The sequence below is a fragment of the Cydia splendana genome, chromosome 25, assembly GCF_910591565.1.
Source record: "Cydia splendana chromosome 25, ilCydSple1.2, whole genome shotgun sequence".
NCBI classification, from domain to species: domain Eukaryota; kingdom Metazoa; phylum Arthropoda; class Insecta; order Lepidoptera; family Tortricidae; genus Cydia; species Cydia splendana.
In genome coordinates, this window is record NC_085984.1 from 9,473,005 (window position 1) to 9,499,445 (window position 26,441).

The 26,441-nt window shown below is 38.6% G+C and overlaps 1 protein-coding gene across 1 annotated transcript in view; it reads left to right on the forward strand.

The window, feature by feature from the left end:
• Nucleotides 1-10,180: 10,180 nt before the first annotated feature.
• The window catches only part of LOC134802853 (chaoptin), a 32,402-nt gene continuing 16,141 nt past the window's right edge, over nucleotides 10,181-26,441 (forward strand). The window contains exons 1-14 of the mRNA XM_063775590.1: nucleotides 10,181-10,324; nucleotides 11,044-11,217; nucleotides 11,927-12,027; nucleotides 13,093-13,262; nucleotides 14,530-14,682; nucleotides 16,195-16,298; nucleotides 17,407-17,505; nucleotides 18,080-18,181; nucleotides 18,312-18,417; nucleotides 19,067-19,105; nucleotides 19,642-19,896; nucleotides 21,744-21,916; nucleotides 22,774-22,977; nucleotides 23,490-23,721. Coding sequence (XP_063631660.1) covers nucleotides 11,060-11,217; nucleotides 11,927-12,027; nucleotides 13,093-13,262; nucleotides 14,530-14,682; nucleotides 16,195-16,298; nucleotides 17,407-17,505; nucleotides 18,080-18,181; nucleotides 18,312-18,417; nucleotides 19,067-19,105; nucleotides 19,642-19,896; nucleotides 21,744-21,916; nucleotides 22,774-22,977; nucleotides 23,490-23,721 — 1,896 coding nt within the window. The 5' untranslated portion in view covers nucleotides 10,181-10,324; nucleotides 11,044-11,059. The remainder of the gene's footprint in view (nucleotides 10,325-11,043; nucleotides 11,218-11,926; nucleotides 12,028-13,092; nucleotides 13,263-14,529; nucleotides 14,683-16,194; nucleotides 16,299-17,406; nucleotides 17,506-18,079; nucleotides 18,182-18,311; nucleotides 18,418-19,066; nucleotides 19,106-19,641; nucleotides 19,897-21,743; nucleotides 21,917-22,773; nucleotides 22,978-23,489; nucleotides 23,722-26,441) is intronic.

Sequence of the window (26,441 nt, forward strand, 5' to 3'; positions counted from 1 at the left end):
ATATAATCACTACGTTTTAAGAGACGGGACTTCCATACTAGCGACTTGAATCAGTTTTGTGCATGAAGTTATAAGATGGAGTGAACTGTCACTTTTTTTGCCATACTAAATTGAACCTTATCACCGAGCCAGAAAGACGTTCTTACCAGACTAGAGAAAACGGTCCACTTGAGATAGCAAAGGTGGGCCGCGGTGTCTCACTCGCACATGTTGCCAATGTTAAAAATATACCATTGTGGTAGTATTTATATCATTATACTACTGAAATTAAATAACTTCTTATATTATTTAAGTGCTATATTCAGAGTAAGGTTCTGAGATCTTTTAAAAAATTTGTAAATAATTATGATATCAATATTATTAATTGATTTAACCAAGCATGTGCACAACAAAAAAAACATGAATTTTGATATGGTAGATATTGTAGTAACTTTGAATATTAATTGGTATATATTGGTATTGGTATATTGGTATTGATATTGGTATTGGTAGTTTATGGCGAAATTAACATTAGATGAACACCGGTAAGTATTGCTTTAGATACTTTTAGCCTTATTTTGTTGTAGAGCCCCCTCCAGACTATGTGCGTGAATCGCAGCGCGACGTCGCGGAGCGAGCATATCGCGAAGTTGACGTATGACTCCACACTCGCACACTTCACGGCGATTTCGCAGTTTGGTTTGCGGCAATATGGCGGAAAAGCATCAGCTGATCGAGTTTAACTGTTAGTTATCTATGGCATCATATGTGATTTAGCTGTTTTCCATTTTGTTTTATTGTAAAACCGTAAAATATAGCTGCTTAATATAATATAATCATAATATAATTCATATTTATCTTGCCACAGAGGAGCCAAAATATTGTGTATGTGGAGTCTTGCAAGTTCGCGCTTCGCCTCTCCTTTGACGCGGGTCGAAATACCGACAAAAAACAGAGAACAAGGCGCGAAGGCGTGAACAATCTGCGAAATCGACGCCACACTCGCGTTCGCGGCTTCGCCCGCGATTCACGCGCATAGTCTGGAGGGGGCTTAGCAGGCTATAAGTATAAACACAACGAAAATTAGATATTTCATATCCACTTTCATTGTGAACTAGGGATGTACTACAAGTATCGATAACTGCAGCCTAATTTTTTATCGATGTAAATAGTAAAATAAAATGAGTTAATTTCTTGATAACTTGCATGCAACATGACTGTAGATAAGAAAATAAAGAACATTAAAATATGTATATAAAAAAATATTAAAATAAAACATGACTATAATTATTTCTCCGAATATTTTTAGTGGAAAATTATCTATCATCTTTACATTAATGGAATGGAAATTATATTATATATTTTTGGAATCTAGTAATTATTTTAGATTTTAACCTAAAAATCCTAAAATATAAGAAAATTTATGTGTATCTGTTTTAATGATTAAATGTTTTCAGATGCAGGCAGTGGGTCAAATAAGTTGTAAAGGAAGACTTAATTTTATTATTCAAGAATATAATATATATGTTGCAGTCAAAAGTGTGAACTGGTCAAAAGAACTTTTAACCGACAAAAACAGGCAAAACTGCTGTTGATTGAGCATGTTGGTCAAAAGTAGTTTTACCTGCAAATCATACCTATTTCTGGCAGCAGTTTCGTTTTTAGGGCGTAGCAAAAAAAAATAACCCTAACCTACCTATCTCTGGGAACAGTTTCGTTTTTAGGGCGTAGCAAAAAAAAAAACCCTAACCTACCTATTTCTGCGAGTACTTTTGACTGATAGTAACAGTCACAATTACTATTAACCAATCATTTTCAGGTAAAACTACTTTTGACCAACATGCTCAGTCAAAAGCAGTTTTGCCTGTTTTTGTTGGTTAAAAGTTCTTTTGACCAGTTCACACTTTTGACTGCGACATATATACTTGGTCAAGCAGATCTTGTCAGTAGAAAAAGGCGGCAAATTTGAAAAATGTAGGCGCGAAGGGATATCGTCCCATAGAAAATTTGAATTTCGCGCCTTTTTTTACTGACAAGATTTGCTTGACCAGCTATAGAAAAAAATCATTTAAGTTAGGTCTACACATTGTAATTTTGACACAGGTGAACACACATTTTCCTCTGTTATCTGTGGACCGTCGAACCGTCGGGATGTATTTTAAATTAATTATATTAAATTAACAAAATAATCCTTTTATTATTTTTGTTTTAACAAATAAAAATCGTGTTCACATTTAAGTCCAACCATGTGTTAGTCCACTCAAAGAACACTATATATAATATACGACTTAAATGTGGACTCGATTCTAACCTGATCTCGAGTACGAAATTTGTTGACAGAGGCCCATGTTTCAACCCTCCCCAATTTATCAATATCGATAAAATACGCAAGCGTGTAGCATACTACACTATTTAAGTCTGTTATGTTGGTACTATTGTTCTTTGACAGCTCTTTGTCGTACATGTTGGTAATGATTGGAAAACCAAACATACACAAAACTGATTCAAGTCGCTAGTATGGAAGTCCCGTCTCTTAAAACGTAGTGATTATATTCTCTTTGCCATGAACTACCATTTTTTTTTATGTTGCCATAATAATAGCTATACTTTCTGCTAAAAGAGTATTTTAGCGGAATTTTCAAACTGTAATGTGCTGTAATCTGTGTGATAAAACTCAACTTGTCAGTGAGTAAGAACCAGGAAAATTATACTCATCTTTTTCTTTTGGGTGATGGTACTAGCGTAAGACAAAGACAGTATGATTATCTCTATGTTTGAAATGAGACAGTCCTGGGCCAAACTATAAAAACTTGTAAAAATAATAATGCGGAGAGGTGTAAAATAAAAGAAATACTCATATCTCAATGTATAATTTTCGTAATAAAATAGTGAAAAGCTGCAGTTAAGTATGGTAAAATATAATTCGCAATTATAGTCAGCCCACTGTTATCCAGCGGCACTTCAAATATCTCAGATTTTCTAAAACAATATTTTCTATATGAAAGTCGTGTTACATTTCTTTTGGTCGAATCCGGGCCGTAGTGCACCTCTAGCAACGCAGTCCAATACGCTCTAAAATACGGGCCCAATGTTGATTTTCCGTACCAGGACCAAACCGTGAGAAAGAAGATTGTTAGAGCAAACACTTGGAAAAAGATGTTGAAAAAGTATGGGTATACGACAGGGTGCGGGGTAGTCATCTGTGTGATTTTGCACGAAATCCATTGAAGTATGAGCCAATAGATCATGCAGTAATTTGTGCCTGCGCAGAGGGCAGTACAGCATTCCCAAAATTTCATGCATAGAGTGTAGGGAAAGCATAGTACATCACTCCAATTGCTTGAGAAGACGTTATCGCCTCCAGTATTGAACGCGGTGGCGCGCATAGGGTCACATGCTCTTGGTGGATTAGGCTCCAGGTGGCTCGGCGATGGTCTGGCAGGAGGATGTTTTCTGCCAGGAGGAGGGTTTCTACCAGGAGGAGGCCGACTAGCCATGGCAGAATATTGCACTTAAATAATTTTCGTTAAAATTTACAGCTTACTCAACTACTTAAAAGTTAAAAGTGACAGTCACTAAGTGTCATTTTAAATGTATTTTTGTAACCGTCAAACCCATAGATGTCAATAATAGACAACGTCTGTATTTCTGATCTATGGTTATTTTATTTTGATCACATTTGCTCGAAAAAGATCTTATTTCATGCACATGCATGCATGCATTTACTTGTACTAAACACGGCTGATAACGTAATACTGTTATCTATCTATCTATCTAGCAATTCTTGTTTATTTATTTATATGTATATTTATACATATACAGGGTTTTCACCCTGTATGCACATTTTCAAACAAATTGTCAAGAGCACTGCCAATTATTAATACAGTATGTTTCTTTTTGTTGTCGATTATTGGAAATAACTTTTGCTTGATAATTTATTTATTTTTCTTTTGTTTTAATTAAAATAATATTACCGTTAGAGCATATAACACTTTAAACTCTCGCGTTTTGTACACACATTTAATTACACAAACGGGTCTACCGCGATATAATTTCATTGTTTTTACCTTTAATTCCGACGTTTCAGCTGAGTTGCACCAGCTGTGGTCACGAAAAGACTGACGTCCCAACAAATGTCAACGGAGATATTAATAAAACAACACTAAATTAGTTTATAAAAATGTTCGGGGTAGACAAAGAAATTGCAGCTACCCGTTAAAGTTTAATGACCCGTGCCCCCCCATAACCCCCCCCCCCCCTAACCCCCGCCCCCCCGTACCGTACCCCGTACCCCGTGGGTAGATCCGTTTGTGTAATTAAATACCGTTAGAGCATTTCTGAGAAGTAACCCTACGTGGGATTTCAGGGTTTGCCCAATGGCTAAGGTCACCCTGTATATCCCCTCAGCTGTGGGAGATGAATATGGCCGCTCCCCCTCATCTGTGGCAGCCTAAGGGGTCTGCTCCACAGACAGGGTTTCTAGGTCCACGTGCAAGTGGAAAATTGCGATTTATTCCGTTTTTTACAATGATACAGTCTATAGTTTGTATTTTTTCTGCCCTTTATTTAATTATCTAACTGCTACTTAAAATTACGATCATTAAACTAACATAAAATAACTGTACAGTCGAATTCAAATTATAGGTACCGAAATGTATCTTTCATTTTCTATTGTAATAAAAAAATAAACAGTTTTTAGGCGTATCTGTTACTCTAATTATGTACATAATGTAATCATACACATCAAAAAAACATAAAATGTCAGGCTTATCAATTAAATACATGATATATACCATTTGAGAACTTTATTGAAATTATGTCTGCCCTAGAAATGGCGCACGCAAATAAGTTTCTAATTACATGCATTGTGGAGTCCTACCACACCCTATGTAATAATTTTATACATAAATAAGAAATTTAAGTTGTAAACTATCTGTGGCCAAAGTAATAGTAATGCAGGTGCAGTAGTTATATGGTAAGAAATGTTTAAAAAATGCTTTTATTTATTCATGCACCATTGATAGCCCACAAAATGTTGAAAAATCACAGCAACCAGCAGCCTTAATCCAAAGAAATTCCGTTTTTCAGGGTATTAATGAAACAATATTTAATAATAAATAATCGCACTTGTTCTTATTAAACAAAAAACATCTAAAAACTTGATCTGAAAACAAGACAAATATAGACCAAATCACATCTATATGGTTTGAATAATATGGACATACCTAGACCGTAAGAGCAATAAAGGGATATTTCAGAATGTGTGAAGAGTAACACCTAAAATCTTAGTAGCAAACCCTACCACCATCATTATTATTATCATCATCATCATCATCATCACTGTCGCCTAGTACCCATATTAAAAGCCTTGCATAATTAATTTATATTACATTTTTTATGCTCGTCAATCTCAGTATAAAGACTTCATGGACCAAACTATAATCTTACAAATTAAATGTCCAGCCCTTGCTCTCACTCATTACAGTTGCGCTGAGCTGTGTTATTATAGCCATATATATATATATATGTGGAAAGAGAAGTATCGTAGAATTAGTTAGTAAGTGGAATGTCCATGCTATGCAAACGTGCGTCAGTAACATGACAGCGCCGTCTGTGGCGACAGCCTGGCAGGTGCTAGTCCAGTCTGTTGCGACAGCCCGAGAGGTTATGTGCCGACCGTTATTTAGTTTGATAGCTATTATTCACTTTAAACAGATTTTAAGCTAATTTCATTGTATTTAATATAATCTATATGAACTACGACATATTATGATTGTTTTGAGACATAGTAAAACTTATACAAATAATAAGAAACCGAGTAAGAAAATTTCGGCTATGACTTGGCATGTCATTTCTTCACACATTTAGCACTTATATTATTCTAAAAACACACCCAAACATAATATTAACAAAAGTTTACTGACATTTCCTCAGCTTTTTAACGATTTCACCATAAAAATCCACAATTTTACTATAAAAACACGTAACATCCTACTCGTCACAGTGGCTGTTTTTGACTGACGAAAGTTAACGACTTTTTCAACCGTTGAACATTCAAATGTTCGCTTGCTAGCTATCTTGCTTCATTCACTCCACGATTAAATATGTCAGAGCGAGTTAAACATATGTTTCACTGATATTTTACCTTAAGTTTAGGCGCGAATTATGCGAACCTGGCAGGTTGAGCCACAGATAAACCGCCAATTTTATGACCGCCTGAAAGGCGCTCCCACAGTTGAGGGGATATATTTCGGGGATCTCGGAAACGGCTCTCACGATTTCGATGAAATTTGGTATATGGGGGTTTTCGGGGGCGATAAATCGATCTAGCTAGGTCGTATCTCTGGGAAACGCGCATTTTTGAGTTTTTATATGTTTTCCGAGCAAAGCTCGGTCTCCCATATATTACATAATTATTCAATCTATCTAATACCTTTAAACGAGCAATTCTTGTATATTTATTTATTTATTATACATATATATATTACGGGGATCTCTAACGATTTCGATGAAATAACGGTTTTTGGGACCGAAAAATCGATCTAGGTCTTATCTCTTACAAAACGCGTATTCTTGTGTTTTTATATATTTTCCGAGCAAAGCTCGGTCTCCCAGTTATTAAGGCCCCTGTACACACTGGGCCAGAGCCGGCCAGTCCAAGGGACGCAGCCATGCGGTAGAATGAGATAGCAACATCACTTGCTCCCTCTAACGCATAAATGCGTCCCCCAGACTGGTCCACGCTGGCCCAGTATGTACAGGGGCCTTTAGGTGAGCGTAAGCCCCCATTCCCACGGGCGCTTTTACAACGCGCGTTAAAAAAGCGTTTGAAAGACACAAATGGATACATGTGTATTTATTCACACGACAGCGGTGGCGCTTTTTATCAAGCGTTGTTGGATTTTCGACTTTAAGCATTGGCCATTAAATCGAATTTAGAGTGCGGACAGATTCAAGCGCTTTTTAACGCGCGTTGATAAAACTCTCGTGCGAATGGGGGCTAAGGATGGCGGATGGGCCTCAGCGAATTTCAACGAAATATTTATAAACATAAGGCCCCATTCGCACGATAGCTTAAAAAGCGTTGCGTTAAAACCCGACGTTGGCGCTTTTTTACCGTTTCCAATATTTGTGTTCATACGAACGCTTAAAAATCACTTGTGAGTCGTACTGTCACGTACGCATCTCAGCAAAGCCATACTTTATTTGCTATTACGACGTATTATTTGAATATAGCTTGAATATTTCAGGAATTTGTAAGCATAAGTTGACATTTTTAAGGTGAAACTAATAATAATCTTGACGATTGACACCAAAAATTGACACTTGACAGCCAACTGACAGCAGCGCCGGCGCTTTTTTAACGCTTGTGAGAACAGATACACGGAGATCCGTATGCTCTATTCAATTTGACGCCAACGCTCAACGCCGAAAATCGAACAGTGCTCGATAAAAAAGCGCCGCGCTTAAAAACCGCCTTCGTGTGAATACATGGTTATCCATTTGCGTCATTCAAACGCTTTTTTAACGCGCGTTGAAAAAGCTGTCGTGCGAACGGGGCCTAATGTACCGTCATTATAGCCAACTTTGCCCGCTTTTTTTGAAAAATAAAACACGAATTTCTCAAAAAAAATATATCACATAATATGAATTTTTTTTTGCTCAGCACGTCCATATAGTGATCAAACGCATCAGTTTAATTGAAGAAAAAAAAATTAAATCATGTTTTTACCCACTTTTTTGGCGTTTTAGAGGGCGGGGTTTGCGCCCACATTGCCCACGTCAATTTGGTGTTCAAATACAGCCGTATGATGATGATGTCTAAGGATCATTTAAAGGTTTTGGGAAATCCTACCGTTCCCTGTTAATAACTTGGCGATAAGTGTAAAAACGTTTGAATAAATTTGGTGGGCAAGACTCATCTAAGCATTTTACAAAGGCTAGGGTTGTCACTTTAGAGAAAACCTGTTAGAATAGTTTAATGGCCTAAAATATGAGTTTTGCTGTATTTTTCATGCGTTAAAGGGATAAAACATCTAAATAAAGGATAATGAGACCAATCAAATAAAGTATGTATTTATAAACTTACCTTAGTGTACAAACATAACCTTCTTTTACTTGCGGAGTTGGGTAAATTTGTCAAAAGTGACAACCCTAAGCCGTTTTTGGTGGTGGGCAATGTTGGCATCCATAGGTCTGTAAATTACCGCATTACATTGCCCACCGCCAAAACTTTTGTGTCTTTAGGCCTTTTTAAATTAAACCTCAATGGATATATTATAATCTATGCTTCATGTTTTATAACTGAAACCCGGAAATATTTGTCAAAGGGTACTCAAGTTTTTTTTACTTGCATTCATTTTTCAACAATTTTTTGCCCGCTGAAATATACCGTATATTTGACAACTCGCTGAAAATTCCCAAGTCAAGTTGTGCACATGTTTGGTATCGTAAAATGGGGTGAGTAGGGTCAAAACTGAAATTCAAACCTCGATAACATTTTATTTTTACATATGAACACTGAATGGTATGTATAATAAGTGTTCCGGACGTTTGTATTTTAGTTTTTATTTTATTTTGGGTACTTCCATTTCATAACTTTGACGATAAAGAGGAAAACCCACCTCACCCCGTAGTGCTTCGTATTTGGGGTGAGAGGGGTTTTCATAAAAAGGTGATTTTGAAAGATTGTTGGATCGATTTATTTTTACTATGCGTATTACTATAGCGTATTACTATATATATTATATACAGTCCATTTTAAATTGGAATACGTTATTTTTGTAGTAGTAGCCTTAAAATCCCTTCTCACCCCCCTCTCAAACCTTCTCTCCCCATTCATAACCCACCTCTCCCCGCGAAACCTTTTTTTTTTTAAATAGCCTGGTTAAGTGTCCCACTGCTGGGCAAAGGCCTCCCCTCGCTCCCTCCACTCAACCCTGTCTTTTGTAGTTTCCCGCCAATCCAGACAAAATACGTCCAAGTCGTCCCGCCATCTCCTTTTCGGTCTACCGCGAAACCTACTCACCCCGTTTTACGGTATATAGTTTTGTCACAAATTTAACCCATTTTTCTGCTAAAAATAGCAGGGTGGCCATAAGTATTTCAAAATTTTCTACATCAACGAATTTGTTTAAAATTGTCGTTTTGGGCAAAGTTTCCCCTGGTGGCAAAGTTGGCTACCTTATGTGTACCATAGTGTACCTTTAATAGAAACCGGTGTACCTCGCCCAACAACGAGACATTTAACAAAAAAGGACTTATGAAATGTTGCACTAAAATGAAGTACTTAATCAGTTATACACCACCGCTCAAAACTTTTTGCCAATGATAGACCTAATTCAGTTAATATATTTATATTAATATAGGTATAATTAACAGTTATTAACAAAATATAAAAGAATATAAATCAAAATATATAACATATAACAATAAACATATTCTTTACACAGTCTTCTGTTACAGGCTTACAGCACAGGAGCATAATTTATTTTAGTAAGTCAGACTTTTTAAAACAATATCTCCGATACCTATTCTCTGGAACACTTGTATCCGTTTCAATTACTTCGGAAAAATAGGTAGATGATGCACGTTTGAATGTTTTAATAAATGCATAAATCCACGGTAAAAGACTTGGCCTAGCAAGATAGACCCAAAATACCCACAATAAAAGAGATATTATTATAATTTGCCAAGCGATGTAGTAGTAATACGGTGCATTAACAGGACTTATACCACATAACGAATTTATTTTGCAAACGAACCAGTGTACGAATAAGCAAATCACCATGTTATCGTTGAACCCGTTACATATTGAAAATAAGACATTACAAAGCCGGGAACAAAATATAAGAGGAAAAAACAGTAAATCCCATCCAAATGCAAAGAAATTGTGTCGAGTATAACTATCGGTGACAGGAACAGGCCGTGGTTTCAATATTGTCTTCTTAAAGCAAGGGTCATTATTTTGCACTGTACATGACGACATAATATCTAATAAGATATGTTTATTTATATATATATATATATATATATATATATGATATTTTCAAATAATGAAATTTGTTTAAACTGGTATCGCAGAAATATACCAATTACAATTAAGTGACAGTGGCATTTGCTAGCAACATTATTGAAACGTCAACGTCAAACTCTATCATTGCTTATGGTTTCTTTTCTTTTTCTAAACTAGTTTCTTGTTGACCATGAAGTTGTAGGTAGTGTAGCTTGAAAAATTAGAACATTATTTACGTTCTATCGCGATATTAAGCATGTAAAAGTTGTGAAAATTTACCACCAGCTACCGTGACTGTTATTTTTCACTGCAAACTAAGAAAACTGACAGGTAAAAATAGTTTTTAAAAGTTCTTGTAAGTGAAAGTTTACGTATGAAGTTCCTGGAGTTAATAAAATGTTTTGCATTGACAGTACAATAACAAAATAGAGTTTAGAGCTATTAAGGCCCTATTAAATTAAACGTAATAGCCTTTGGGAATGCGTAATGCGTATTTATTAATGATGCAAACGGGTTTTGATGACCTCGGATGACGAATTTTTTATAAATTCTTGCTCGTTAAGTCTGCAAAGTAGTCTCCTTGAAAGAAGGTTGTCTTTGCTTATTAGTCCTCAAGCTTTTTTGGTGACGGTACTCGAAAGGATTTCGATTGGAAAGCGAAATATTTGTTGGAACCCCAAATTAAAAAAATCGTTTGTCACTGGACCTGGCATTTTTTTTTGTATTTACAAGTATTCTCGCGGAGCCCCCAAAGAGGCTTTGCAGAGCCCTAGGCAAAGGCCCTAGGTCTCCGTTAAAGAGAATAGATAGGTCTCCGTGGAGCAAGTGCTGCCATCTACCATTCTCGTATGTTTTCTTGTGCATAGCAGGTTCTGCCATCTTGTGGGCTACACCGGAAGCATAAACTTCACATTTGCTCCTCGCGCCAAAAATCTGACGGCTCCTGTGCTGCCCCCTACTGATCATGCAAGCTACCTCTAGTGATGTGGGTGTTTGTTGTTGGTTATTTTTCGATAAAGATTATTTAATTTGTAACATTTGTTTTTCAGATCACAACCTACCAACATGGCAACACAATTCCTAATTATCATCCTGGCAACACTTCCATTTTCAAATTCGGAATACAAACCCCCGGGCCCGGCGTATCCATGCCCGAAAGAGAATCTGCAGCTGTTGCATCCATGTGTGTGTGAGAAAGGGACAGATGCGGGGCTATTTGTGAGGTATCTTATCTTATTTTTTTTAGGGTTCCATACCCGAAGAGTAAAAACGGGACCCTATTACTAAGACTCCACTGTCCGTCTGTCTATCACCAGCCTGTATCTCATGAACCGTGATAGCTAGACAGTTGAAATTTTCACAGATGTATTTCTGCAGCTATAACAACAAATACTAAAAAGTACGGAACCCTCGGTGGGCGAGTCTGACTCACACTTGTCCAGTTTTTAAACACCTACTCATGAGCTCTGCTTACATGGAGCTCATCTGTGACAGATGTGGTGTATAATTGTTTTCCATCGTATTTTCTCGGAAACGTTCGTATTTGTCATGCTACTTCAGCTTAAATTGTATGCCATACATTTTCATTAGGGGGTATTACTGCAATGTTCTGCCGCCAGAGTGCAGCACTATAGTAAATCATAGAGTAACTTATACATACTGTGCCTTAAACTGTTTTTGACAAGTTTTCACAGACATTAAAATATGACATTGCTGCATCAAGGCGGTTTCTTAACAAGGGCCTACCTAGGGCCTAGTTATCTATCTCATTATCGCTCGAATATGCAAGAGTGATAGAGCTAGAGGTTAAATATCGAAATTTAGATTTTCTTGTTTCACAGTAGACCCCCAGATTGTGATGGATAGTGGTAGTGGCGCCCCTTATGCAGAGTTTTGCGTAATATTCCCTATTTATTATTTTTTTCATTTCAGGTGTGAAAATTCAGGGTTGGCAGTACTGAGCGTTGGTCTGGGCAACATAGCTGGCTTAGGGCTGCCTATAGAGAGACTGGAGCTTAAACAATGCCCCATACGTAAGTAAGCCATTTTGGATTAAGGGGCGTCCATTAATCACGTGGAGGCTTCAGGGGGGAGGGGATCAAGCCGATTCTCACTAAATCGCAAGTGGTTTTGGCAAATAGTACGTATTTTTTCGGCCGAAAGATATTGTAAAAATTTGAGATATATCAAGTCGAAGAAAAAAACGTGCCACCGAAAATCAAGAAAAAATTATGCTCGATAAGATGGCGCCATACCTTTGGCCTATACTCGTGTAGATGGCGACACCATTTGATATTTAACAATTTTGACACATATCAGTGAAAGAACAAGGATCAATGTCAAATGGCGATGGAGATTTAAAAGTTTTAATCATGTGTCGAAAAAATGGCAGTAAATTGAGTGTGGCTACAAAATTAACTTTGACCATCCGCCTCTTGCCTCTATACTAAATTCTGTTTACTATTTGTTAAAAATTAAATTAAATTAAATTATCATTTATTTCGACCATCTGGGATCATACAAACACACACAACAAAATAATAGTAATTATTTATTTACTACTTTTTTTTTTCTTTGAATAAATAAATATTATAGGACAATTTTACCCAAAACGACCTAGTCCCACGGTAAGCTTAATAGGGCTTGTGTTGACACTTATTTTTTTTAGGGTTCCGTACCCAAAGGGTAAAACGGGACCCTATTACTAAGACTCCGCTGTCCGTCCGTCCGTCCGTCAGTCCGTCCGTCTGTCCGTCCGTCCGTCCGTCCGTCCGTCCGTCCGTCCGTCCGTCCGTCCGTCCGTCCGTCTGTCACCAGGCTGTATTTCGTGATCTGTGATAGCTAGACAGCTGAAATTTTCACAGATGATGTATTTCTGTTGCCGCTATAACAACAAATACTAAAAACAGAATAAAATAAAGATTTAAGTGGGGCTCCCATACAACAAACGTGATTTTTGACCGAAGTTAAGCAACGTCGGGCGAGGTCAGTACTTGGATGGGTGACCGTTTTTATAGATAATGGTACGGAACCCTTCGTGTGCGAGTCCGACTCGCACTTGCCCGGTTTTTTTTTGTTATTTTACTTATTTTTTTCAGAGAAACTATTTGGATCCCTTTTCCATCGCTCATCAGTCCGAGTCCTGCACATAAAAGACGCCCCATTAACAACTATAGATGAAAACGCTTTCCTAGGCATCAATAGAACATTGCAAGAGCTGTATTTGAAGAATACAGAGATTGTTACTTTCCCTAAGGAGGCCTTTAAGGTAAGCGCCATTTTGAAAAAAAAAAACAAAAATTTGGCCCGATTGGGGCCAAGACGAAAACTGTTTCTTTAACCTTCTTCTTTGTGTTTGTTCTTTGGTGTTTGTGTGTTGTTTGTTTCTTTGTGTTAACTTGTTAACCAGATCACAGAATAAATAATATCAGTAGGTATAGAAGGTTCACTCCCTAACAAAACGCGTCTATTACGACAGATACAAGCGCAAGCGCTGGCGTCCGTTCCGTAGCGGTGCGCGGCAACCACTACTGCTAGACACCAACATTGGTGTAGGCCGTATGTACTTGTAGCGACGCGACGAAATCGCGGAGTGAGCCACGCCTGGCCTGATATAGGATTTTTGAGGCAAAATTTAATGAGATCCCGAGACCGATCTTAGCGCGCGTTGATGTCTTAAATATGTGTTAATATAAAAGACATTAACGTATGCAGGGTGGCCAAAAAATAACTGCATTCCCGTTGCCAGGGAGGTTTTGGGATTATACTGAGCAACTTTTACTATGGCACCAACCCTGAAATCGCGAAATAAGATTTGGCTGCTTCATACATTTGGGTCCATTTTATATTGGAGGGTAATTATTTTTTCGCGATTTCAAGGTCCATAGTAAAAGTTGCTCAGTATAATTCCAAAACCTCCCTGGCAACGGGAATGCACTTATGTTTTTGGCCACCCTGTATAAGTATACTGAAACAGATGGCGCTGTATGTTTTGCGGTACAACTTTTGACAACCAGAATTACCGCATAGCACCCGCATAGGGAGGCGTACAGTGCTATCTTAATGAGCTGTCAAATTCGAAGCACGTTTTTTAGGGTTTCGTACCCAAAGGGTAAAAACCGGACCCTATTACTAAGACTCCGCTGTCCGTCTTGTCGGTCACCAGGCTGTATCTCATGAACCGTGATAGCTAAATAGATAGTTGAAAGTTTCACAATGATGTTTTTCTGTTGCCGCTATAACAACAAATACTAAAAACAGAATAAAATAAATATTTAAGTGGGGCTCCCATACAACAAACGTGTCTTTTTTTTTTGCCATTTTTTGCGTAATCGTACGGAACCCTTTGTGCGCGAGTCCGACTCGCACTTGGCCAGTTTTCTTTTTTTATTATTTACAATAAGTTGTGTCTTGTGTCAAGACAAGACAAGACAAGACAAATTATTTATTTGTAAACATAGGTAACAGTGTTGGATAGGTACAAAAAGTATTTGAGAACGCTATGTGTGTATGTCTAAGTATGTATGTCTTTTCAGATACTAGGGAACCTATCCATCCTATCCATAGACGGTCATCGTATGACCAAACTGGGTAAAGACATATTTGCTGGCAGCGAAGCGGCCGGCCGGCTGGAGAAACTACATATAATCAATGGATTGTTGAGTGACATACCTGTGGAAGCTTTTCAGGTGAGCTTTTATCGATTTTTTTTAAATATAATGCCATCGGCACAGAATAAATAATAGTACTAGGTACAGAAGATTCACTCTCTAACAAAACGAGTCTGTTACGATTAGGACAGATATGACCGCTAGGTGGCGACAGCGTCACGCGCGGCTTATGGCCACCAAAATTGGTGTGGGACGGATGTACTTGTAGCTACCTGTTGCAAAGCGACGAAATCGCGGAGTGAGCCACGCCTGCCATCGGCCACTTTTTACCGCGGGGGGAGTGTATCTGGTTGCTGCTGTTAGGGCTGAACCCCTGGAGCCTGGCTCCCGCGGGCCGGACGCTTTGGGTGTCGGCGGGCCGGATTGGACCGCGTCGTGGGCCGGACTTGGCCCGCGGGTCGGGGTTTGGAGAGTCTTGCTTTAGACCAAAGTGTGAATCTTCACACCCTGAAATTTGAATCTTTGTGATCTTAAGAAAGAACTACGAAGACTCCCGCCCACCCCCTAAATCGTCTTACGTAATAAATGAATGGTGCCTTATCAGGCGTGGCTCACTCCGCGATTTAGTCGCGTCGCTACAAGTACATGCGGCCCACACCAGTTCTGGTGTCTAGCAGTAGTAGTTGCCGCGCACCGCTACGGAACGGACGCCTGCTCGCGCTTGCGCCACCTAGCGGTCATATCTGTCCTAATAGACGCGTTTTGTTAGAGAGTGAACCTTCTGTGGGTCTCTATAGTTTCCCAAAAAGTTTTAAGTCATAATGTAGTGTTTGTCCGCATTTTCGTTAGTCATAATTTGTTTGGTTCAGAAACGTGTAACTTTTTAGGATTGCCATAAAACAAACCTAACCTAACCTATCTATAGGATAACCTTACGAAAATCCTGAGAAGTTAACGGTTTCAGTATTATGACAGACATGACAGACAATACATTATGACTTTATGTGAAACAAAGGGACCCCACATCCTGTACCTAGTACTATTATTTCGTCGGGTGACAAGCCAAAGTCACTAAGTACCACCACAAGTTCATAGCCATAGTGAACCATATTAGTACTAAAAGAAGGTCGATTTTTGTTTAATTTTTAGGGTTCCGTACCCAAAAGGTAAAACGGGACCCTATTACTAAGACTTCGCTGTCCGTCCGTCCGTCCGTCCGTCCGTCTGTCTGTCACCAGGCTGTATCTCACGAACCGTGATAGCTAGACAGTTGAAATTTTCACAGATGATGTATTTCCGTTGCCGCTATAACAACAAATACTAAAAACAGAATAAAATAAAGATTTAAATGGGGCTCCCATACAACAAACGTGATTTTTGACCAAAGTTAAGCAACGTCGGGCGTGGTCAGTACTTGGATGGGTGACCGTTTTTTTTTTGCATTTTTTCCCGTTTTTTTTTTCATTATGGTACGGAACCCTTCGTGCGCGAGTCCGACTCGCACTTGCCCGGTTTTTTTTAGTAATAAGTGATTTTACTTGTCACCTGACGATTTATTCTGTGGCCTTATTGTAAAGTGTTTCGTTTCAGAATCTAAAGAGGCTGAAAACCCTGGACCTTCACGGCAACAGGCTGGCTACCCTAAAGAGGAATCAATTTAAAGGTCTCAGGGACACTGAAGTATTAGACATAAGGTAAATATGCACATTTACTTAACTTACTTATTTATATTATTTCGTTTAGGGCCTGTGCAAAAATCACGCGAGGATAGGGGGTGGGGGGTGGGGGGGGGTCACGAAAAAATCACGATAGATCACGCTGGGGGAGGGGGGGGTATAAGGAAACCTCACGTGTATTTTTCTACAGTGAACGAAACTATGAAAAAAACACCTACCACATGAGTAGATACTTTTTCTCGGTTTCGTTAAACATAAATCTTCACTCTGCACTTCAAAATAGCGAGTCTATTTAACGAAAATAGAAAAATAAACAAGATTTTCTATATACAATACAATTTTTCTTAACAGTACGACGAATGAAAAATATATAAAAAATACACGTGAGGTTGGGGGGGTAGCCAAAAACCTCACCAAATATCACCAGGGGGGTGGAGGGGGTCAAAAAGTAGCCAAAACACCTCGCGTGATTTGTGCACAACCCCTTATTTATTGCCAATTAGAAATTAATGTGTATAGATGGTCAGTAGAAAAAGGCGCGATATTCAAATTTTCTATGAGACGATATTCCTTCGCGCCTACATTTTTCAAATTTGCCGCCTTTTTCTACTGACAAGATCTGCTTGACCAACTATAGTAAGAGTTTCGCTCAAACTTAAATGTTTTAATTAGACAAATTTAATGACAGCTTGAATAATACTTGATGTACTATAACTTCTTTAGATGACAGTGATATATATATAAAAAATATTGCAAATTTTTTAGCTAATATTACGAGTACACACTAATATTAGCTAAAAAATTTGTAAGCGAAAAAATATTGTACTATAAAATACATATAATCGCGCCTATTTCCCGGAGGGGTAGGCAGAGACCACGGCTTTCCACTTGCCACGATCCTGACATACCTCTTTCGCTTCCTTCACTTTCATAACATTCCTCATACACGCTCGCCGGTTTAGGGTGCTCTTGACCTGGCCTTTCTTCAGGATTTCCCCAATCTAATCAGAGATAGTCCGCCGAGGTCTACCCCTTCCAACTCCCGGTTCTACTTCTCCCTTATATACTCTCTTTGTTAGCCTAAAAAATACCCACACCCATGACTTATTTTACTTTTTTTTTACAGTTACAACAATTTAACTAAGCTGGACGGTCAGCATATTGGTGACCTGACTAAGCTGGGGTGGTGTAATGTTAGCCACAACCTTATAGGAGAGATCGCCAGGTATATTCATGTATATTGTACTTTAATTTCTTTAAATAAATGTAAAAAAAAACTGAGTTATCCTCACAACATTATTGTTATAGTGTGTTTATAAAAAACCGGCCAAATGCGAGTCGGACTCGCGCACGAAGGGTTCCGTACCATTACGCAAAAACGGCAAAAAAATCACGTTTGTTGTATGGGAGGCCCCACTTATATATTTATTTTATTCTGTTTTTAGTATGTGTTGTTATAGCGGAAACAGAAATACATCATCTGTGAAAATTTCAACTGTCTAGCTATCACGGTTCATGAGATACAGCCTGGTAACAGACAGACGGGCAGCGGAGTCTTAGTAATAGGGTCCCGTTTTTACCCTCTGGGTACGGAACCCTAAAAAGGGTATATTACGGAAGGGACTTATTAAAAATGATTCAATCAATCCAGATTGCCTCTTATTGAAATGAGATGTTTGTATCGTTTTGTACACATGTTTGAGTACACAAACGGGTCTACACGGGGTAAACAATGAAATTATATCGCGGTAGACCCGTTTGTGTAATCAAATATGAGATGTTTGTGTTCTCAATTTCAGGGGTATGTTCGCGAGGAACACAGTGTTAAAGGTTCTTCATCTCGACAACAACAAAATTAAGAAAATTGACACCAACAGTTTCAGAGGGATGAGATTTATGAGGTGAGTCATAATTTCATAGAAGTTTGACGTTTAAAATAACACTTGCACTGCGTGTGCTATCAAAATCGTTGCAGACTTATCGTGGTCTAACTCTATCAAAAATATAATTCTGACAACTTATTCTCAACAGGCGTCTCTTCCTCCAAGACAACATGATATCAGACGTCGGTCGCGGCGCCTTCTCGGCCGTCACCAGAATAGGCACAGTTGATCTGGCCAGGAATAAAATCACCAAGGTCGACTATCAGATGTTTCAGCAAGTTAAATATGCTGAGGTAAGTTCACATGAACTATACACCCAGTCCCACCAATCCAACCCCAAGATACCACCCAGTCCACCACCCACATCATAATTCATTGGTTGTGTGCCTTTTAACTTTGTAACCAGAATAGGCTCAGTTGATCTGGCCAGTAAGATCACCAAGGTCGACTATCAGATGTTTCAGCAAGTTAAATATGCTGAGGTAAGTTCACATAGGCATTTCAAGACAAGTAGGATGTATATTACTACTGGGACTATAATAGGCACAGTCGATCTGGCCAGAAATAAAATCACCAAGGTCGACTACCAGATGTTCGAGCAATTTAAGCATGCTGAGGTAAGGTCACTCGAACTATATAATACCTAGTCCCACCGACTCAACCATAAGATACCACTTACAAGTCTTACAACCCTCCATATCATAATACGTTGGTTGTGTGCCTTTGCCTCTGTAACCAGAATATGCACAGTGGAACAGGCCAGGAATAAGATCACCAAGGTCGACTACCAGATGTCAAATATGCTGAGGTAAGTTCACATAGGCATTTCAAGACAAGTAGGATGTATGTTACTCTAGGACTAAAATAGAAACAGTCGATCTGGCCCGGAATAAGATCACCAAGGTGGACTACCAGATGTTCCAGCAGGTTAAATATGCTGAGGTAAGTTCACATGAACATGAGGTTCTATATATACCTAGTCCCACCGACCCAACCCTAAGACCACCTAAACCACCTAAATTGTTAAGCTAAATTCTACTTGTGAGCTAGATTTCCACGGCCCGACATGTTCAGAAGTCTTTCAGGACTAGTATTATAATATACATTTCGTTTTAAATAACTAACTATTTTACGTCAGCGATCCAAAGAGAATCTTGGCCTCCGAAACGAGAGCATGCCACCTGTCCCGATCCTGCGCAACTTCCTGCCAGTTACTGACGCGAAGCTGAAGCAGATCCGCCGTCACACTGTGTTCCCAGCGATACCTGGGCCGCCCTACCGGACGGCTACCAGTCGGTCGTCCCAAGAACGCCCTCTTGACAGCCCGATCCTCTCCCATTCTGAGTAGGTGACCGAACCAGCGAAGTCTATGCGCTTTCATTTCGCCGAAGATATTGGGTTCGGCCACTAACTCCTCGATCTCGGCATTTTTCCGGATCTTTCATATCGGATTTTTCATATTTTCTGTTTCTTTCCAGGTTATAAACTTGGCAGAGAACCAAATCAAAATAATCGAAAGCCAAGCCTTCACGGACCTCTACTTGGCCACCGTCAACATTTCTCACAACCAACTCTCCACCATTGAGAAGGGAGCGTTCCAAAACTGCCAAAACTTAACTATGCTGGACTTAAGTTATAATAAAATAGTTAATATCAGTAAAGGGGCTTTCGATGAGAACAGTTATGCTGGGGAATTCACTGTGGCGTATAATGAAATAGTAGATTTTTCGCAGGTAAGTTACTAAAACTACTTTTCTACCATATACTACTTTATAGAAAGGAGCGTTCAAAAACTGAAATTCTGCTGAAACTACCTTTTCTACCTTAGAGGATATAACCAAACTGAGACGCCTTGTCTGTAATTTTCGGTATAAAACAGTCTGCCGATTTTTGCGGGGGAGGGGCACGTCAAATGAATACGTAACGTAAAAATAGCCATGTCAGATAAACGTCAGTCCATACAATGTGTATGACCATTGGCCGCCTATTTTCGACAGAGATGAACGCCTGTTAATGGCTACTCCGTTTGGTTATGTCGTCTAAGTTTTCTATCAATAAACACAATATAAAAGGATCGTTCTAAAACTGCCAAAACTTAACTATGCTGGACTTAAGACGACTTAAGTTATAATAAGATTCTTAATATCAGTAAAGGGGCATTTGATGAGAACAGTTATGCTGGAGAGTTTACTGTGGCGTATAATGAGATAGTAGATTTTTCGCAGGTAAGTTGTACTTAAATCACTATTTCTACTAAAAACTACCATAGAGAAGGGAGCGTTCAAAAACTGAGTTTCTGCTAAAACTACCTTTTCTTAAATACAATGTGAAGGGATCATTCTAAAACTGACAAAACTTAACTATGTTGGACTTAAGTTATAATAAAATAGTTAATATTAGTAAAGGGGCTTTCGATGAGAACAGTTATGCTGGAGAGTTTACTGTGGCGTAGTAGATTTTTCGCAGGTGAGTTGTACTTAAATTACAATTTCTACTAAAAACTACCATAGAGAAGGGAGCGTTCAAAAACTGAAATTCTGTTAAAACTACCTTTTCTACCAATAAATACAATATAAAGGGATCGTTTTAAAACTGCCAAAACTTAACTATATTGAACTTAAGTTATACATAATAGGATTGTTAATATCAGTATTTCTACAAAAAACTGCTATAATTTATTTTAATACTAGCGATACGCTCCGGCTTCGCACGCATTGCACAAAACCTTAACAAATTACACACCTAAACCTTCCTGAAGAGTCACTCTATTGATTGGTGGAAACCGCATGAAAATCCGTTCAGTAGTTTTTAAGTTTATCGCGAACATCATAAACCATATATATGATTAATAAGGGGTCTGTATCACTACAACACCTTATAAAACAAAATCACCCGGCGCGTCTGTCTGTTTGTGTGTATGTATGTTCGCAATAAACTCAAAAACTACTGAACGGATTTTCACGCTGTTTTCACCTATCAATAGAGTTATTCTTGAGGAAGGTTTAGGTGTATATTTTGTTAAGGTTTTGTGTAACCCGTGCGAAGCCGCGGCGGGTCGCTAGTCTCTAATGTTTTCATAAGTAAAAACCTTTGTGAAAGAACTTATGGGCCGACTAAGTCAGTGGTGGGCAAACTTTCCTCATGAGGGGCCAAAACTTGAAGGAATTTCAGAGGAGGGCCAGATTTACAGCAAAAACCGGACAAGTGCGAGTCGGACTCGCCCACCGAGGGTTCCGTACATTTTAGATCTGTGAAAATTTCAACTGCCTAGCTATCACGGTTCATGAGATACAGCCTGGTGACAGACGGACGGACGGACGGACGGACAGCGGAGTCTTAGTAATAGGGTCCCGTTTTTACCCTTTGGGTACGGAACCCTAAAAATGTATTTTTATTATATTGCTGGCCATATTATACATTTTTTTAAATGACCGGCGGCGGGCCAGATAAAATCCATTCGCGGGCCGGAAGTGGCCCGCGGGCCGTACTTTGCCCACCACTGGACTAAGTAGTCTCTTACCAACCGCCTCAGCGAAACGACAGACATACATATAATAATATATTTTATTTTTATTTTCAGATACCCGTACAAAATATGTCCGGCATAAGAGTCCTGAATGCTTCATACAACCAAATCGTCAGTATTCCTAGAATGGCGTTCCCCAAATTGTATGAGCTCCATACAGTTGACGTTTCACATAATAATCTGACGGAGATACATAATGCCGTCTTACAGAATCTGTTTTCTTTGAGGTATGTAAGATTGGAAATAAATTAAAAGTGGAAGAATTCACTGTCTCAGGTGAGACTTGAACTCACGACACTGGATCACTAGGCCATGCTCTGCCAACTAAGCTACCGAGACTACATCCGAAGACAGCGAATATTTCCACCAAATGCGCCTTTAGGGAGGCGCCCCTAGCGACATCTATCGTAAGACTGTTATACTTCTTAAACGGCTACCCGTGTTCCAAGTCATATTGGAAATTCACCAGTAACTATGCGCCACCCCATACTAAATTAATTTATTTCTAAGCTTAACAGCATCGTTAATTAAAAAAAAAATATTAATTTGGTATGTAAGATGTCATTTAGATAGCAAAATGAACGTTTGAATTGCCCTCAAGCTCTATGTTTAAATCCCAGATACCAATCACGCGCGCACCCGAGCTGCATACATCGCCATTGTTAGTAGCTCGGTACTACTTACAGGGCTAGCGTGTCTTATAGTAAGTCAAGTGTAAGTCTTGGGCAGTTGTGTAAAAGCCTGTGACAACCCTACTGTGTTCTTGTGCGATGTTGGCATTTACGCAAACACTTTTTACTGTTACTTTTTAGGGTTCCGTACCCAAAGGGTAAAAACGGGACCCTATTACAAAGATTCCACTGTCCGTCTGTCCGTCTGTCTGTCACCAGGCTGTATCTCATGAACCGTGATAGCTAGACAGTTGAAATTTTCACAGATGATGTATATCTGTTGCCGCTATAACAACAAATACTAAAAAGTACGGAACCCTCGGTGGGCGAGCCCGACTCCTGGTTTTTATACTGTGGCAATATGGTGTTAAAGTTGACTCACACAAATATATTAACAAATTTATCTATTTCAGATACCTAAACTTATCCTACAACTCGATGGAAATAATCAAGCCAGCCACATTCGGTACCTTACCTACGGTTCTGCAACTGGATTTGTCGCACAACAAGTTGCGAGATCCATCTCGCGGTGGTCTCGCTAAACTTGCTAGTTGTAGATCTATTGACATCAGTTATAATCAGCTGGATAGGATATTTCAAATACCTATTAGTTTGAGGTAAGTTAAATATATTAAGAAAACTAAAGTCACTGTAGATGTGACAAAATTATGTTTTAACATGTGTTAAAAACGCGATAGTTTATTATTATTTATGTTATAAGAAAATCAGTATATTTTGAAAATAATAAGCAGCAGCGTTCTGGCAACTCATAGCAAGCCACGTTCGTGCGTTTCCGTGAAAATACGATGGAAAATAATTATGCACTACATTTTTAAATTGGGGGGAGGCCTTCCAGCGGTGGGGCACAAGAGGCTCCAAATAATAATCTGTACCTTATGCATTTATCCTCCTGAGACTCAATGTACATTACAATGTACATATTCGTGCAATCTAATTTGAACCTTACATGAACCAAATAAAGTAGCATTTCTTTTGTTTCATTGCTTTTTAAAACAAACAAAATTCGTTCTAATTTACTTATAGAATAAGGTTCAAATTAAAAATTTGAAAATTTTATGGTGGATCTTACGGGGTTAATAGCACTCAATGTATTTTTTTTTCATTCTAGTGAACTAAACTACGCCCACAACAACCTAACCGAGATCAAACCCAGCACGTGGCCAACCATGAACGCGTTGCTCCGCCTCAACCTGTCGTCGAACATGTTGGCGGACTTGTCTGGCGACAGTTTCGCGGGTCTGCTGACGCTACAGAGCCTGGACTTGTCCGGCAACGGAGTCGCCACTCCGCCGTGGCAGGCGCTCAATACGCTTACTAGTCTACAGTATCTGTATTTACAGGTAAGTAGTAGCAGGCGTGGCTCACTCCGCGATTTCGTCGCTTTGCAACAGGTAGCTACAAGTACATCCGTCCCACACCAATTTTGGTGGCTAGCCATAAGCCGCGCGTGGCGCTGTCGCCACCTAGCGGTCATATCTGTCCTAATCGTAACAGACGCGTTTTGTTAGAGAGTGAATCTTCTGTACATAGTACTATTATTTATTCTGTGGTAGTGGTAGTAGTAGTAGTAATCACTTTATTGTACACAACACAGATTTACAAAAAAAAATAGAGTAATGGAAGTACAAAGGCGAACTTATCCCTATAAGGGATCTCTTCGAGCTAACCATCGAGTAGATGAGAGGAAAACTCCAGTCAGGTCAGATAGACCAACTTACAGTCGGGTAAGATAGCTATATAAGAAATTATGCAAAAAGTATTATTTAGAAATGAAGAAAAAATAATTTAGAGCGAAAAAAAGATATCTAAAGTTTCCAAATTATCGAAAATATAAAAAAGAAACAAATGAATCGGTGTGATAAAAAAACGCATAATTATAGAAAATAATAGCCATAAAAATACAATTTATCTAATATTAGTAAAATATAATGATGTAAATAAAAAGAAGATTGAAAATGTTGTAAAAATCCTTAGCTATTTTATAGTACAATTTTACTGCTAACTATAGCTTGCACGGTAACTATATACATCATTCATCATCATCATTCAGCCTATATACGTCCCACTGCTGGGCACAGGCCTCCTCTCACCCGCAAGAGGGCTTGGGCTATAGTCCCCACGCTGGCCCAATGCGGATTGGGGACTTCACATACACCTTTGAATTTCTTCGCGGATGTATGCAGGTTTCCTCACGATGCTTTCCTTCACCGAAAAGAAAGTGGCAAATATCAAATGATATTTCGTACATAAGTCCGAAAAACTCATTGGTACGAGCCAGGATTTGAACCCGCGACCTGCGGATTGAAAGTCGGAAGTCATATCCACTCGGCCACCACCGCTTTTTCCACGATATACAATTGAATGTAAATCAAAATTAAAAATGTAAATTATTTCACACCATGAAATAAAGCACCAGATAATTATTAGAAAAACAATAGCAGTTGTTTTTAAACACAATTTCAATTTAATAAATCGGACTAACATATAAAAAGTAGGTGAGTTGACCGTGACGTCACTATACTCGTTTTCATATAAATTCCATATTAGCAAATCGTTTTGACAGTTCTAAAAAAGACATATCCGACAGAGTGTGGCGGAAGTTGATTTGACTAGTAGGAAAGTAGCCTATTGTAGTCTATACTCTGCATCCTTAGGTACTTAAATAATAGCAAAGAGAATAGATAGTATAGAGGGGTCCTGTCATAGTAAATTTTGTAGTCACAGTAAATTTACTGCCATCTATCGACACACGACTAAAACTCAAAATGAAAACGTATAAAATTATCAAAAAATGTATATACAGGGTGGAAAGGCACGACGATCCTTCCCGGAAGTATTAGGTCGTTTAAGTGATACAGAGACTATTGGTAATGGTAAGAATCGTTAATTGAGTAAAAAATAAAAATTGCAAAAATACTACTTTTTAACTGTGGTGATAACCCTATAGCATGTGCACATGACGGCTAGATTAAGGATCTCCGTCGGGAAAGCTCGGGACTTTACACTTTTTTCCGATCGTTGACAGTATCGCAATGATGTATGAATGACGCATAAATGTCAAATAAATCAAATGCATGCAAAAATATTACAAACAATTTTATTACTTTCTTAGATAATTACTTTTTTCCAATATTTAATACTATCTTCTTTTCACATACGGTGTTCAAATGTACCTCCGTGTATTACAACGCCGCCGCAGCCCGTACCCGAGTATGTCGATGCACATGCGATATAGTGTATGCTCTTCGTCATTTATCTTCCGCAGAAAGCACCAATTAGCCTTTGTCTCATTTCGTCCGCAGTTTCACATTCCGTTTGGTTTGGTACACCATATCTTTTACACAGCCCCACAAATTTAAATAGCCACGAGCATCTAACATTTTTATTTGAAGAATATGACATTCAATAAGTATAGTTCAATGAAAATTTAATTTCAAACATCAGACGTCTTGTCTATTTCCTACCACGCAAGAAGGTTTGTTAGTTTGGTATTGAAGAAGTATTTATTCTTGATTTATTCTTAGGATTTCATTTTTGCAAGTTCATTTGGTGCAACTAACACAACCTACATGTAATTTTTTATTATTTTAAATAGTTTCCAATTATTCGAAAATAATTTTGTGAAACGTGTTAAGAAACTAAAACCTTTTTATCAGTCAAGGAAACCAGAGATATTTATTATGAAAGAGGTTGTTGTTGTTGTTATTATCATAACTACTTTATTTACAACTGAATAAATTCACATTCTATGTTCAAAGTGGCCTCCGTGCATAATAATGCAGGCTGCAGCCCGTGCGCGAGTATGTCGGTGTACCTTTGCTAATATTCGCTCTCGAACGTTTCTACGGCGCAGGCTGGCGAAAGCAATGGTTAACCTTTGCCTCATTTCTTCGGCGTTGTCACACTCCGTTTTGTACACTATATCCTTGATAGTCCCCCAAAGAAAAAAGTCTAGAGGCGTTAGATCCGGAGATCGTGGTGGCCAACGATGCGGTCCGAACCGGCCGATCCATCTATCTCCGAATTCGTCGTTCAGGGCTAGCCGCACTTCGTTAACAGA